The 12,820-nt window shown below is 43.9% G+C and overlaps 1 protein-coding gene across 1 annotated transcript in view; it reads left to right on the top strand.

Moving 5' to 3' along the window:
• LOC308312043 (low-density lipoprotein receptor-like) overlaps window positions 1–12,820 on the top strand; it is a gene marked incomplete at its 5' end in the record, with an annotated part of 74,166 nt that overhangs the window by 21,468 nt on the left and 39,878 nt on the right. Inside the window, 2 exons of the mRNA XM_080794449.1 lie at window positions 3,204–3,578; window positions 8,888–9,010. Of these exons, the coding sequence (XP_080650575.1) occupies window positions 3,204–3,578; window positions 8,888–9,010 (498 nt within the window). The remainder of the gene's footprint in view (window positions 1–3,203; window positions 3,579–8,887; window positions 9,011–12,820) is intronic.

Below are 12,820 nucleotides of genomic sequence, written 5' to 3'. Positions count from 1 at the left end.
AACCCTGGCCATACCTGTTTTTCATTGTGCATGCATGCATGGCAGATGCGTGCATGACGGATACGTGACCCTAGCGGATGTGTGCATGGCAGATACGTGACCCAAGCGGATGTGTGCATGGCAGATACGTGACCCTAGCGGATGCGTGCATGGCAGATACGTGACCCAAGCGGATGTGTGCATGGCAGATACGTGACCCTAGCGGATGCGTGCATGGCAGATACGTGACCCTAGCGGATGTGTGCATGGCAGATACGTGACCCAAGCGGATGTGTGCATGACGGATACGTGACCCTAGCGGATGTGTGCATGGCAGATACATGACCCAAGCGGATGTGTGCATGGCAGATACGTGACCCTAGCGGATGTGTGCATGACGGATACGTGACCCAAGCGGATGTGTGCATGACGGATACGTGACCCAAGCGGATGTGTGCATGACGGATACGTGACCCTAGCGGATGTGTGCATGGCAGATACGTGACCCTAGCGGATGTGTGCATGGCAGATACGTGACCCTAGCGGATGTGTGCATGACGGATACGTGACCCAAGCGGATGTGTGCATGACGGATACGTGACCCAAGCGGATGCGTGCATGGCTTCTCGCCCTCAAAGCGTCTCACTGGTTTACAGTAGTAGTGAGACCCTCAGAGCGTCTCACTGGTTTACAGTAGTAAAAACAAATATATTCACTTCACATTACTAAACACTCCACTGCAAAGCAATTTACGTCTGGCTTTTATGTAGAACGTTTTGTAAAGAAATTGCCCAACTGCGTGTTTGCCTAACCTTACACGACCTCTGTGTCTGCCTAGGCTACTGCCAGGATTGTGTTGGTGCTGCTGTTTATTTGCTTCATTTTAATTAAATTAGTAGATCTGTGCAGGGATGATTAGTATGCTAGCGGTAATAACTAGCAGGCAATCCGATAGGCTATTATCATAATGAGTCCCCATGGCACACGCACACCATGGGAGAGAGAGAAAGAGAGAGAGAGAGAGAGAAGTGGTTACGCTGCATGTTTGGTGAGGAGAGGTACATCAAAGGACAAGTGTGTTCCTATTTAAAGCGCAACGCATGAATCATAGTGATGCGTTTCTACCTCACAGTATTAGATAATGCCATAATGCAGGGAGGAAGGAGGATGACAGCCATCTGCCAGTAGAACGTACAGTACACACAGTGCATACTGCATATGAACACAGAGGAGGAAATCTGATGATTCTGACCTGAGATCAGATTCTAAAAAAATGTCTGTTTGAAAATGACAGTTTTCTGAAAAAGCTATGTTTCTATGTCAGTCGTTCTTCGATTTTTTTCAAAAATAGCAGATCTGCTATTTTTCAATAGCTAAAGCATAACATAATGCTAACACAAAAAGGAGTTCCCACCCCAAAATGGGTTAACCCATTTAGACCTGAGAAAAATATTCTACAAATGTCTTCTGAATCCTGACAGTTTTCTGGGAAAAAAGCGGCAATAGGCCCGTCAATAAGACAAGACATCTGATAGGCCCGTCAATACATGTACTCTGATGCTACCAGTGTTCTGATAGGCCCGTCAATAAGACAAGACATCTGATAGGCCCGTCAATAAGACAAGACATCTGACACCAAATAGGAAAAATGTTCGTCGACGAAAAATGTCGTCAACGAACATTTTGCGTCGACGCAAAATGTTCGTTGACGCAAAATGTTCGTCGACGAACATTTTGCGTCAACGAACATTTTGCGTCGACGAACACTGGTAGATGTCTTGTCTTAGTGACAGGCCTATCAGATGTCTTGTCTTATTGACAGGCCTATCAGAACACTGGTACATGTCTTGTCTTATTACGAAAAATGTTCAACGAAAAATGTTCGTCGACGAACATTTTTCGTCAACGAACATTTTTCGTCGACGAACATATTTCGTCGACGAACATTTTTTGCCAATGAACATTTTTCGTCAACGAACATTTTTCGTCAACGAACACTGGTACATGTCTTGTCTTAGTGACGGGCCTATCAGATGTCTTGTCTTATTGACGGGCCTATCAGATGTCTTGTCTTATTGACGGGCCTATCAGAACACTGGTACATGTCTTGTCTTATTACGAAAAATGTTCGTCGACGAACATTTTTCGTTCAGTGTCTTGCTCAAGGACACTATAACTATAACTCTGGGGGAGCCCACAGCACAGGGTTCGAACTGGCAACCTTGCGGTTACCATCAAAGCCACTCTACCCCCTGAGCCACCGCCGCCCCCATTATCAGATGGGACATGCAAGCTTGTAGAAGCTCGCATGTCCCATCTGATAATGGGAACGAAATGAAGAACGACTGACATAGAAACAGCTTTTTCAGAAAACTGTCAAAATGGGTTCAGTTGACCCATGGCTCGTACAGTGTGGCATGTACTAGCCCATGGCTCCATGGCTCGTACAGTACGGTGAAAATATATATAGGTAAAATATTATTGGCAATCATTTCTTGTTAGTTTCCAACAGTCAGCAGGCAGGGGAGTTGTGAATGTCGAAAAAACTGCGTGCGTGCATGCTTGTGTGCATGAGTACTTGTGCGAGAACGTGCATGTGTGTGTGGCTGTGTTTATCTGCCATGTGCACAAACGTCCCCTTTGAGATGATAAATCTGCGAGTCCCTTATGAAGAACTTATAAATGTTAAGTACCGTCGTCATCAACTCCGTCGGCCCAGTTATCCATTAAATGAACTGGTCCTATTAAACACATTGGCCCAGCATCTGATGGATACACGCATGAAACACATTTAGCATTCACAGCCAGGCCCCAACACTCTTTCTATCAAACTCAGTGTCTGTGCTTTCCTTTCAGTTTTCCTATACCCCTCCAATGGCTTAAACTATGTTTCTTTTCATTAATCAAAAACTTTAACCCAAACTTTGAATCTTTCACTCGCTCTCACTCTCCAAACACCAAAGCACAGTGATAAGTTCTCTCTCTCTCTCTCTCTCTCTCGTCCTCATTAGAACGTGCCTCTTTTTAACTAGGCAAGAAAGGCAACTCATACAAACACTGTTCTAGCAGAGCAATGGATTTATTCCACTTCAGTGCAATATAGTGTATGATTTAATCAAACAATGGTCTTATAAGCCTCTGTGTTTAATTCTCCTCTCCAGGCCCAGACATAGGGTGTGTGTGTGCCTGCCTATGTTGTAAACCCTCATTCTCTTTCTCCACAGATGCCAAGGCCTGCCCCGACAAAGAGTTCCAGTGCCACAATGGCAAGTGCCTGGCGCCCATCTACGTGTGCGACGGGGACGATGACTGCGGGGACGGCAGCGATGAGCAGAAGTGCTCAGCACCCACCTGTGGCCCGCACGAGTTCCGCTGCAATGACTCGGAGTGCATCCCAGCGCTGTGGAGCTGCGATGGCGACCCGGACTGCAAGGACAAGTCGGATGAGTCCATGGAGCGCTGCAGCCGGAGGACCGAGCCCCAGAAGCCACGCTGCCCTGCTGGGGAGTTCCCGTGTGGCAGCGGGGAGTGTGTCCAGCTGAGCTGGAAGTGTGATGGGGATGCGGACTGCAAGGACAAATCTGATGAGAGCAACTGCCGTAAGTCCAACTGTTTGGCATGTGAAGGGATGGATGGGTGAGTGGATGGATGGATGGGTTTGTTGAATTCATGACTGAGTAAAGGTCCTTTCAGATAAGCAGCGATTTACAGGCCTAGTAATTCATTTTCAATGAGACCTGCGTTTTTTTTCTGTACGTGTGGATAAGTCAATGGGCTACAATGTAAGCGTATTTATGTGGGCGTGGTCACGTTAAATTGTCATGCTCATTTTGTGCACACGCCAGAAGCGTCCACCAAAGCTTTTTTTTTCAACTGATAACAAATGGTGCTCTCCTAAAAACGCAACTCTCTAGGCGCTTCGTTTCTAGCATAGTGTAAAAATTCCGTTCCCACTGAAAAAACGATTCAAAACATAGTATGTGTCAAGAAAAATACCTCTGTGGACAGTGGACACAGCCCCTAAGTGAGTATTGAACTGAAAGAATGAGTAATGATCTAATCTAGATATGAATGAATGGAAAGATGATCCCACCGTGGCCTATTACAGTTGATGCACTGTGGATAGCAGCATGTTTCAGTAAAAAACTCTGAACCCCTTTGATGCAACATTAAATGATTTAAAGGAGGCTCTTTGTTGCTGTCGTCATGGTGAGCATGTGTTGCCATGCAACTGTATGATCTCTACAAGCGGTGGAGAGCACTTGTGTGTGTGTGTGTGTGTGTGTGTGTGTGTGTGTGTGTGTGTGTGTGTGTGTGTGTGTGTGTGTGTGTGTGTGTGTGTGTGTTTGCGCAGACACACGTGCGTGCATGTGGGAGGTGAGGGTCCCTTATAAAGCACGACCCCCCCATCTGTTCTCCTCTTCACACTCCCACACTCAGGGAGACGACACAGCAGACTTGTACATGTGAACACACAGGTGCACGCTAATGCATGCTAACACCCAAAGAGAAAATACAAACATAGATGTAACTTCACAAAACACATGTGCAGATGGACACAGACAGACGCGTAATTGCACGCACGCATGCACGCACGCTTTCTTACACAGCCTATAGGGTCAAATCATCATGTAGTTCTTCGACCCCAGGAAGATATCGTTATGCATCGGCTAATGGGGTTCCTAATAAACTCAATTTAGTCACACGTGTAAAATTCTCCAATCCAATCAGAATCGCACTATGTCTGCTACAGTAAACTAGAAAGATGGCACTCAGTTGAGTGCATTCTTCTTACTGTACTTTATGTCTGCTGACCTATAACTGCTCCCTAGGGTCCTGTATTAATGGCACTGCCACTTGCCCACTATAATAGTTAGGATGGGTAAATGCAGAGGAAGGGGCAGCAAGTGGCTATAGAGCAGAGGTCGAGCAGCGTGTCTTGGAACCGGAAGGTTCCTGGTTTGATGCCCGGTTGTTCCTGGCTGTGTGTCCTTGAACACTGAACCGCTGACTGCTCCCGACGACGATGAGCATGTTGGTGCCTTGCATGGTTTCCTCCGTCATTTGTGTGTGAATGAGTTTATGTGAAAAACATTGTATACCGATTTGTAAGAAGACGTTATATAAATGCAGTCCATTTAGTGGACAATTTCACATAGATGAAACACCAGATACCGCAAAAACATCTGGTCAGTCGGTGGGAAAAGTGAATTAGCGTTTCATGTGTTCGTGGAAGTTACATGCCCTTTGTCATGAGAAGCCATGTCGCCAATGGCCAAATGTGTGAAAAGTTAATCATTTTCTTCATTGCCTTGTGACCGAACTTCGCATATAGTTTCATGCAAAACCAATCCTGCTAACAGCAAATGGAATGAAAACATGACCCTCCCCCCACCCCAACTCCACATCGGTGGATGTAATAATAAACCCGCTTCTTCCAGGCAAATGTTCACACTTTCTACAGTATTGGCAAGCAATTCCAGCGTGTTGCCCTTTGCACACATAACACAGAGTCCCAGAACTCCTACACGCAGCTCAATAACCCCCTGTCTCCTGAATATTAGAGTCATCTATCTCAATAGGCTTCTATCCATATATGCTGTGTTACAGTGATGTATATGGAACAGTCTGTGTGAGCACTGTGTGCGTGCGTGCGTGTCAGTGCGTGTGCATTTTTACAGGTAATGCGTTTGTGCGTCTGAGCGTGGGCATGTGTGTGCCTGAAGGGGGAGGGGCAGCAGGTGATGCCTGTTGTCAGCGTTGCCACAGATGCAGTGGGAGAGAGGTCTGTGTGAAGTCAATGGGAAACTGCAGAGAGGAGCGAGAAATTAATGGGAGAGAGAGATTTTTGAACCACTCTATCACGCTCTCTCTCCTCCACCACCTTGTCATACTGCCAGAGACACACACACACGCACATGCTCGCCACACGCACACACAAACACAAAAACACACATCAGCAGTTATCATTATAATATCTCATTTGAGGCATCTGTCTCAATAAGCCGGAGTTTGTCCGCAGATATGCTGAGACAAGTGGGGTGATGAGGGGGTTAATGTAAATGAGAAATAGTCCATCTCTCGCTTCTCAGTCCCCCCCTCAAAAATGTCCACCCTCCCCCTTCCCGTTTTACCCACACAGCTGCAGATGGTAACATGTTATTATTGTTATTCATCCAGGGGATTTATCATAATTAGCTGAGCCTCAGATCCCAATCGTTTGGCAGATACAATCAGCATTTTGTATGATGGCTCAGGATTATGTCTTCTTCTCGCTGCTGATTTCACCACTAGAGCGTCTGTGTGGATTTTTGTGTGGAGTGCGAGAGGAATTCCAGACTAAGCGAGCTGGCATTGTTATGCAGCCGGAGTGTGTGTGTGTGTGTGTGTGTGTGTGTGTGTTGTGTGTTGTGTGTGTGTGTGTGTGTGTGTGTGTGTGTGTGTGTGTGTGTGTGTGTGTGTGTGTGTGTGTGTGTGTGCGTGTGTGCGCGTGCGTATAGAACATGTATGTGTGTATTGTATCTTGTGCAATGGTTTCCGATACAGTCTGTGATGGTATGTCATGTATTATTTTGGTCCCCAGAGTTGTTGATCATGTCTGCCTTCCATTCCTCGGCAGAGGAACTCTAAGATGCAACACATGAATAATTAAAACGCCAGTTAAAAAGATGAATGACTTGAATAAACTCCCCCCTGACTGTTAGACCAAGCACCAGACACAAACACAGACACCATAACAAACACATACTGTACTGTACACACACATGGATGGAGCTGCAGTACACAGAGATATACTGGAGCGAACATATATCCATATGCTGTCTGGAACACACACACACGCGCACGCACACACACACACACACACACACACACACACACACACACACACACACACACACACACACACTGCACACACACACACACACACACACACACACACACACACACACACACACACACACACACACACACACACACACACACACACACACACACACAATTACAATTACATTACTCACAAACATCCATCCATTACTCGCAAACATCCATCCACATGTATCTGTGTGTTGTCTTGCACAGTGAATGAATACCTGACTGCTTTTCATTTCCAGTGGAGCGTTTTCTTTTTTGTGCAGGCGAGAGTTGTGTGTGAATGATTACTGTTGGATTGGAATGAACTCCTTGTGGGCCTGATCACAGATTGAAATACACCCAATAACACACACACACACACACACACGCACACACACACACACAGGCGCACGCGTGCAAACATCCATTAATTTAACACATCACTCACATTACTCTTTTTCTGCTAATTTAACCTGTGATCCTGTCTCAGAGATCATACTTGCGTGCAACTGTGTATTCAAGATTCAATATTGCTTTAATTTGTTTTTCCAACCGCAAGCAGCAGAAAATAAAAACTTTTTTTCCTCCTAGTTAAAAAGACAGCACAGACTCATACAAGAATAAAAAATATAAAATGCTAAACTCTAACCTAAGTCCTAAAAACTACAGGCATTCATAAATATGCATATGGCCAGATAAAAACTGAACATAGACTTCATGTCATCTCTTCTCTTACATTAGAAATCCCTCCCCGGGTTCATGTCCTATCTACTTGGGACTCTGGAGTTCAAAAGTCTGATTGCCTGGGGAAAGAAACTTTCCGTCCTGGCACTGATTCTCCTCTACCGTTTTCCAGATGACATAAGGGAGTTCAGGCTGTGAGAGGGGTGGTAGGCATCTGCAATGATGCCCCTGGAGGGCATGCGTGTCCACATCCATGTGTGTGTTTGAACTGTGCAATAATAACCCTGCAACTTTATTGCGTAGAGTTACAAATGGATAAATTAGCCCCACATGAACCATGTTCTGGGGGGAATTTCGAACATTAAGCAAACAGCAGATCTACAAGCTCTCTTCTTGGCCTAGTATAGAGGGTATGTGCATGCTTAAAGTGAATGGCACATCGAGTGAGTTTAACATTGTTTAACGTTGTTTAATGCAATCAGATATAGGACTTTTCTGTGTGGATGTATGGGCTGTCAAGGCCAGGAAAGTAGTTTTTTTCCACTCAGTAGGCGTTCCTGCATAACTTCCTGGTTTGATGATGACCCTCTATAGACCTATTATAGAGCCCTGGGAGACTCCATTAAACAAAGTATATGGGGTTTAAGTGGTTAATACTGACAATTGTACTGCTGCTCAGGTATCAACCTCCTCATATGGTTGTGATATAGTATAGTTATACTGTAGGCTCTTGCACAGTGCATAATTATGATTATATTTGGCAGCATAGGATGTGTGCTGGTAGTGATGAGATAATACAGCTTACAGTATTTCACAGAAAGAAGGCTAGGTTGGCATGTTATTTATTTTATTTGACTCCATGTCAGCTGTTATCTGTCTTTAGAGACTGTAACTGTACCTCTGTCCTAGACAAGAAATGAAATTATTTGTATTGTTCACTTGTCAACGATACATCAACATATTGCTTTTGTATCATTGCAAATTCATGCCCCTTTCCGGTTATGTGGACATATAATACATTGTTCTCAGTGAGATAACTCATGTACAGTATACTGTACATGGGAAAACCTGTTTACCCTATGTGAATACAGGTGTAAATATTATACTTGTTATTGGCGTGCAAAGTGCAATTGTACAGTATGTGACAGCAAGAGGAGCAGTATAGTAGAATGAGGTGAGCTTAAATAAGCAACCAAATCGGTCAGCTGCCTGACATGTCACAGTTGTATACTGGAACCTACAGTGGTGTGATCCACTCAAGTACCAGCTACTCATCATCTTGTGTGTGTGTGTGTGTGTGTGTGTGTGTGTGTGTGTGTGTGTGTGTGTGTGTGTGTGTGTGTGTGTGCGTGCGTGTGCGTGTGTCCTCCAGCCCTGCTGACATGTCGTCCTGATGAGTTCCAGTGTGGAGATGGCTCCTGTATCCACGGCACCAAACAGTGTAACAAAGTCCATGACTGTCCTGACTACAGTGATGAAGCTGGCTGTGTCAACAGTAAGAACTATTTAGTGTCTATACTATTCCTAGTGTTATTAATGATACATGGATTTGGATAACAACAACATCATGCTTTGGCTCGGCACCGCATCAAAGAATCACATTCTTTAAAATCTTGAAAGTGTTCATGGCCCAACCATCTGAACACTTAAGTGGTCAGATGGTTGGGCCACATGCAGTTTCAGAGCATGTTTATTTTTATGTTTAATCAATTGATTTTGTTTTGGCTTTGATCAATTGAACTAACGTAGTATATACTTTAAGTTCTTATTTATTGGTGTCACGATTTAATGTGAATTATATGTGTCTCTGTGCGTACTCCTACGGCTGGGGTGGCACCTGTCAGCAGGTATTGTAGGGTGGGAGGAATAGGACGCAGACTCTATATCCTCCCGGTGGGAGCTCCTCACTGGCAGTTGAGACAGTGTAGGATACAACACCATTGAAATGTGTTTGGGGAGGAATGACTACAGTTGGGAGAAAACGTGTGTACAGCAAGAAATGTAAAATACAAACAAAAAACTTCAAGGTCAACTTGTCATTGAACAGTGATATAGTTCCCAAATGACACTGAATGACCAGTTATAAATACTCAAAATGTTTATTTTATTTATTTATTTTTTCCTTGAAAATGCCCGTCCCTTTCTCTTCTCAATGCTTTACTTAGTGTTTCTTTCTTCGCAAATCAATACCACACTGTCCGCATGCATACAGTACATTTGTCTTAGAGATACAAAGCTTACAGGCAGAGAGAATTTGTATGTATGCCTGTATGTATGTACTGTATCATGTGGTTCTGAGTACTTGGGTGGCAATCTGTTTCACAGTGCCTGATGTGTGTTAGAAGGTGTGGGTGTCTGCGCCTGTATCAGTCCATGCCAGAGCAGTGTTCGTAATGCATCCACAGTGGAGTTGTAGTTAACATGAGTTCCTTGCCTGGCTGTCAGCATGCGTACAGTACCGCAACAGGCTGAGAGCCTGAGCTGCTGCACAGTGATAGCCTCAATGTTCATTTAACCCCTAACAGTGTAAAAATAGACCAGACTGGATTTGTATAAATTGGAATTGAGACTGTTCCACATAACTGTTTTTGTTGAGGTTCTTACATAAAACATAGAAATATAGCACGTAGCACAATATAGGCTACTGTACAAACAGACATTACATTAAACAAGATTTTTTTTGTTTTTCACATACTTTATACTGTTCAATAAGGTACTTTGAAGCTCAGTAGAGGGGTCCACTGCAGCCAAGACTGGCTGCCATCTGTCCCACATTTCAGTGTGTAGACAGAGAGTATGCTGCAGTTAGAGGTGCATTTCAGCTGTCTCACTCCTGAGAGGAATTGCTTGGAATAGGTTCATATGTCCACCTGCATGCAACTTCACATCAAAGAAACCCATGTTCTATGACTGTCGATACTCGATAGAACATGAATGTTTAGCATTAATATCGTTATCTATTTATACAAGTGAGAAGTGGTACCCATGCTCATTCTTTGTGCTCTATCTCCGACCGAACCACACTTTTACCACACATCTCTATATGCAAAATAAAATTCGCCACGCTCCCCGAACTGACATAGGCTATTTTTTAGCCGTTCAAGTGTCTCATTTACTCGGCAAATATTACTTTTATGAAACACGCTGTTATTGCTCAACGTCAACAGCCTACGTCACAATCGTCATGTTGGCGTCTACCAAAATCGTCATGTTGGCGTCTACTACGCCAACTACGTTCACTTAATGGGGCCAGTCTTTCACAGTGACACACATGTTACATGAACCACGCGCCCGGGATGGTTTCTACCCCTCAATGTCGTATTTGCTGCGCCCTACGCTGTTGCCACAACACAAGGAATTTAACCACGCTACTTGCATACACTGCAACTCGCTTACAATTCGCAAACCTGGCAACACTGCCCTCTCTTACCAGCCCCGCCCCCACACTAGCTTGACAATGTCATCTCGCGCAGCACAGAATCTGATCTCGCGCAGGACATTGATGAGAGACAGAAGGAACAGGAGAGATTATACGATCGCTATTTCGCTTATTCCATCTAAATCTCTTTATTTACAAAAAAAATGACTCGACGATTCCCTTAGTTACATCAACATTGTTCTTTGTCAATAATCGGATTGGGCCAAAATATCACCCTTACACCGACCACTTTGCCTATTTTCGCCACACAGCCAATTTACTTCCGCGAGCGGCCGGGCCATTCCGCCCATGCGAATGCATGGAGAAAAAAAAGAGACGAAAATCCAACTGTATCGGAGCAGTGCCACACACACACACACACACACACACACACACACACACACACACACACACACACACACACACACACAGAGAGGAGTTGACAAGTGAGAGAACGAGACGGCTGTTGCGTTTCACCATGGCCAGTGCTGTTGTAGACAGCGACGACGATGATACACGGAAATAAGTGTGGAAAAGAAAACGAGTGCCGTATCCCAAAGGCAACACGTCAAATATGGGCCAGCATCTTAGCAGACATCACAAAGAAATCGATCTGTCCAACGACGATGGTACAAAGACAACAACACAGCCAACTATATTCTTATAGAGAAAAGCTCTCAGCTAATTCGCCCCGTGCAAAACAATTAACGCACGGAGTTGCGGTCTGCATAGCTGCAGACATGCGACCACTATCAGTGGTGGCAAACGCTGGCTTTCAATATTTAATGAGAGTTGCAGAACAGCAGAACCACGTTACAAAATGCCATGCAGGTCACACATGTTTTCACTCCTAAAATGTATAAAACTAATAATACATGTGAAACGTTGCCCGTTAAAATCGTTTTGTGTAAAAGATCGTCAAATATATGGCCGTTAGTACTGTTAATTCAACATCCGGTGAGGGGAGGATACGGATTGTGTATGGAAATCAGTGCATACAGTGGGTGGGCTTTAGACCGGATGTAAGCCACATCCACTAAATGTACACTAAATAGAAATAGTATAAAATACTGCATAAAATGGTGTAGCCTACTGCAGCTATTTATAACCAGGTAGTGTATAAGTGAAATTACACACTTAAATTAGTATTTAATACTTGAACTAACAACAGATGGGTCTATATACTATTTGTCTTTTCTTCTTTTTTCTTTCATTTACTTACTTAGAGCTTAACAAGAATGTTACAAGTCATCTCATCTTAAAGAAACATTTAAAAAATGTTAGGGCATAAAACCCAAAGTTGTTAAACCTTTTCTTATTCTCATTCTGATTTGTTATTTATAGAAAATAAATGTGACTTATTGGGAAACAAGTGTTTTTCTTTACAAACCAAGATATTGGCCTAAATTATAATGAATATAGCCCTCAATGCTGAAAAAGAAGGTTTTAAAAAAATAGATTGAAAAAATTTAATCAAACATCGAAGCAAATCGTGAGCTTCAAATCGAACATTGAATTGAATCGTGGACTAGGCGAATCGTGATAGCGAATCGAACATCGAATCGAATCGTGAGCTGCAAATCCAAAATTGAATTGAATCGTGGACTAGGCGAATCGTGACAGCCCTAATGTATACATACGCCTGCACGCACACACACGCACATGCACGCCTGTAAGGCCCCCCCCCCACACACACACACACCAACATGCGATTCATTACATAACTATTTCTCCGCACGCGCGCACACAACATTATTCACGTGAAGCCTACAGGGAATTACAGACGGAATGTATATACACACACACACACACACACAGTCCCGGCTCACATGCTTAGAATTTATAGATGCGCAATTTTGGGATTATTTTTGTACATTGAAAAAATAT

Source organism: Protomyctophum bolini, assembly GCF_963924005.1.
Source record: "Protomyctophum bolini genome assembly, contig: SCAFFOLD_176, whole genome shotgun sequence".
NCBI classification, from domain to species: domain Eukaryota; kingdom Metazoa; phylum Chordata; class Actinopteri; order Myctophiformes; family Myctophidae; genus Protomyctophum; species Protomyctophum bolini.
The sequence above is the reverse complement of the archived record's forward strand: the minus strand, read 5'-3'. Positions and strand labels throughout refer to the sequence as shown.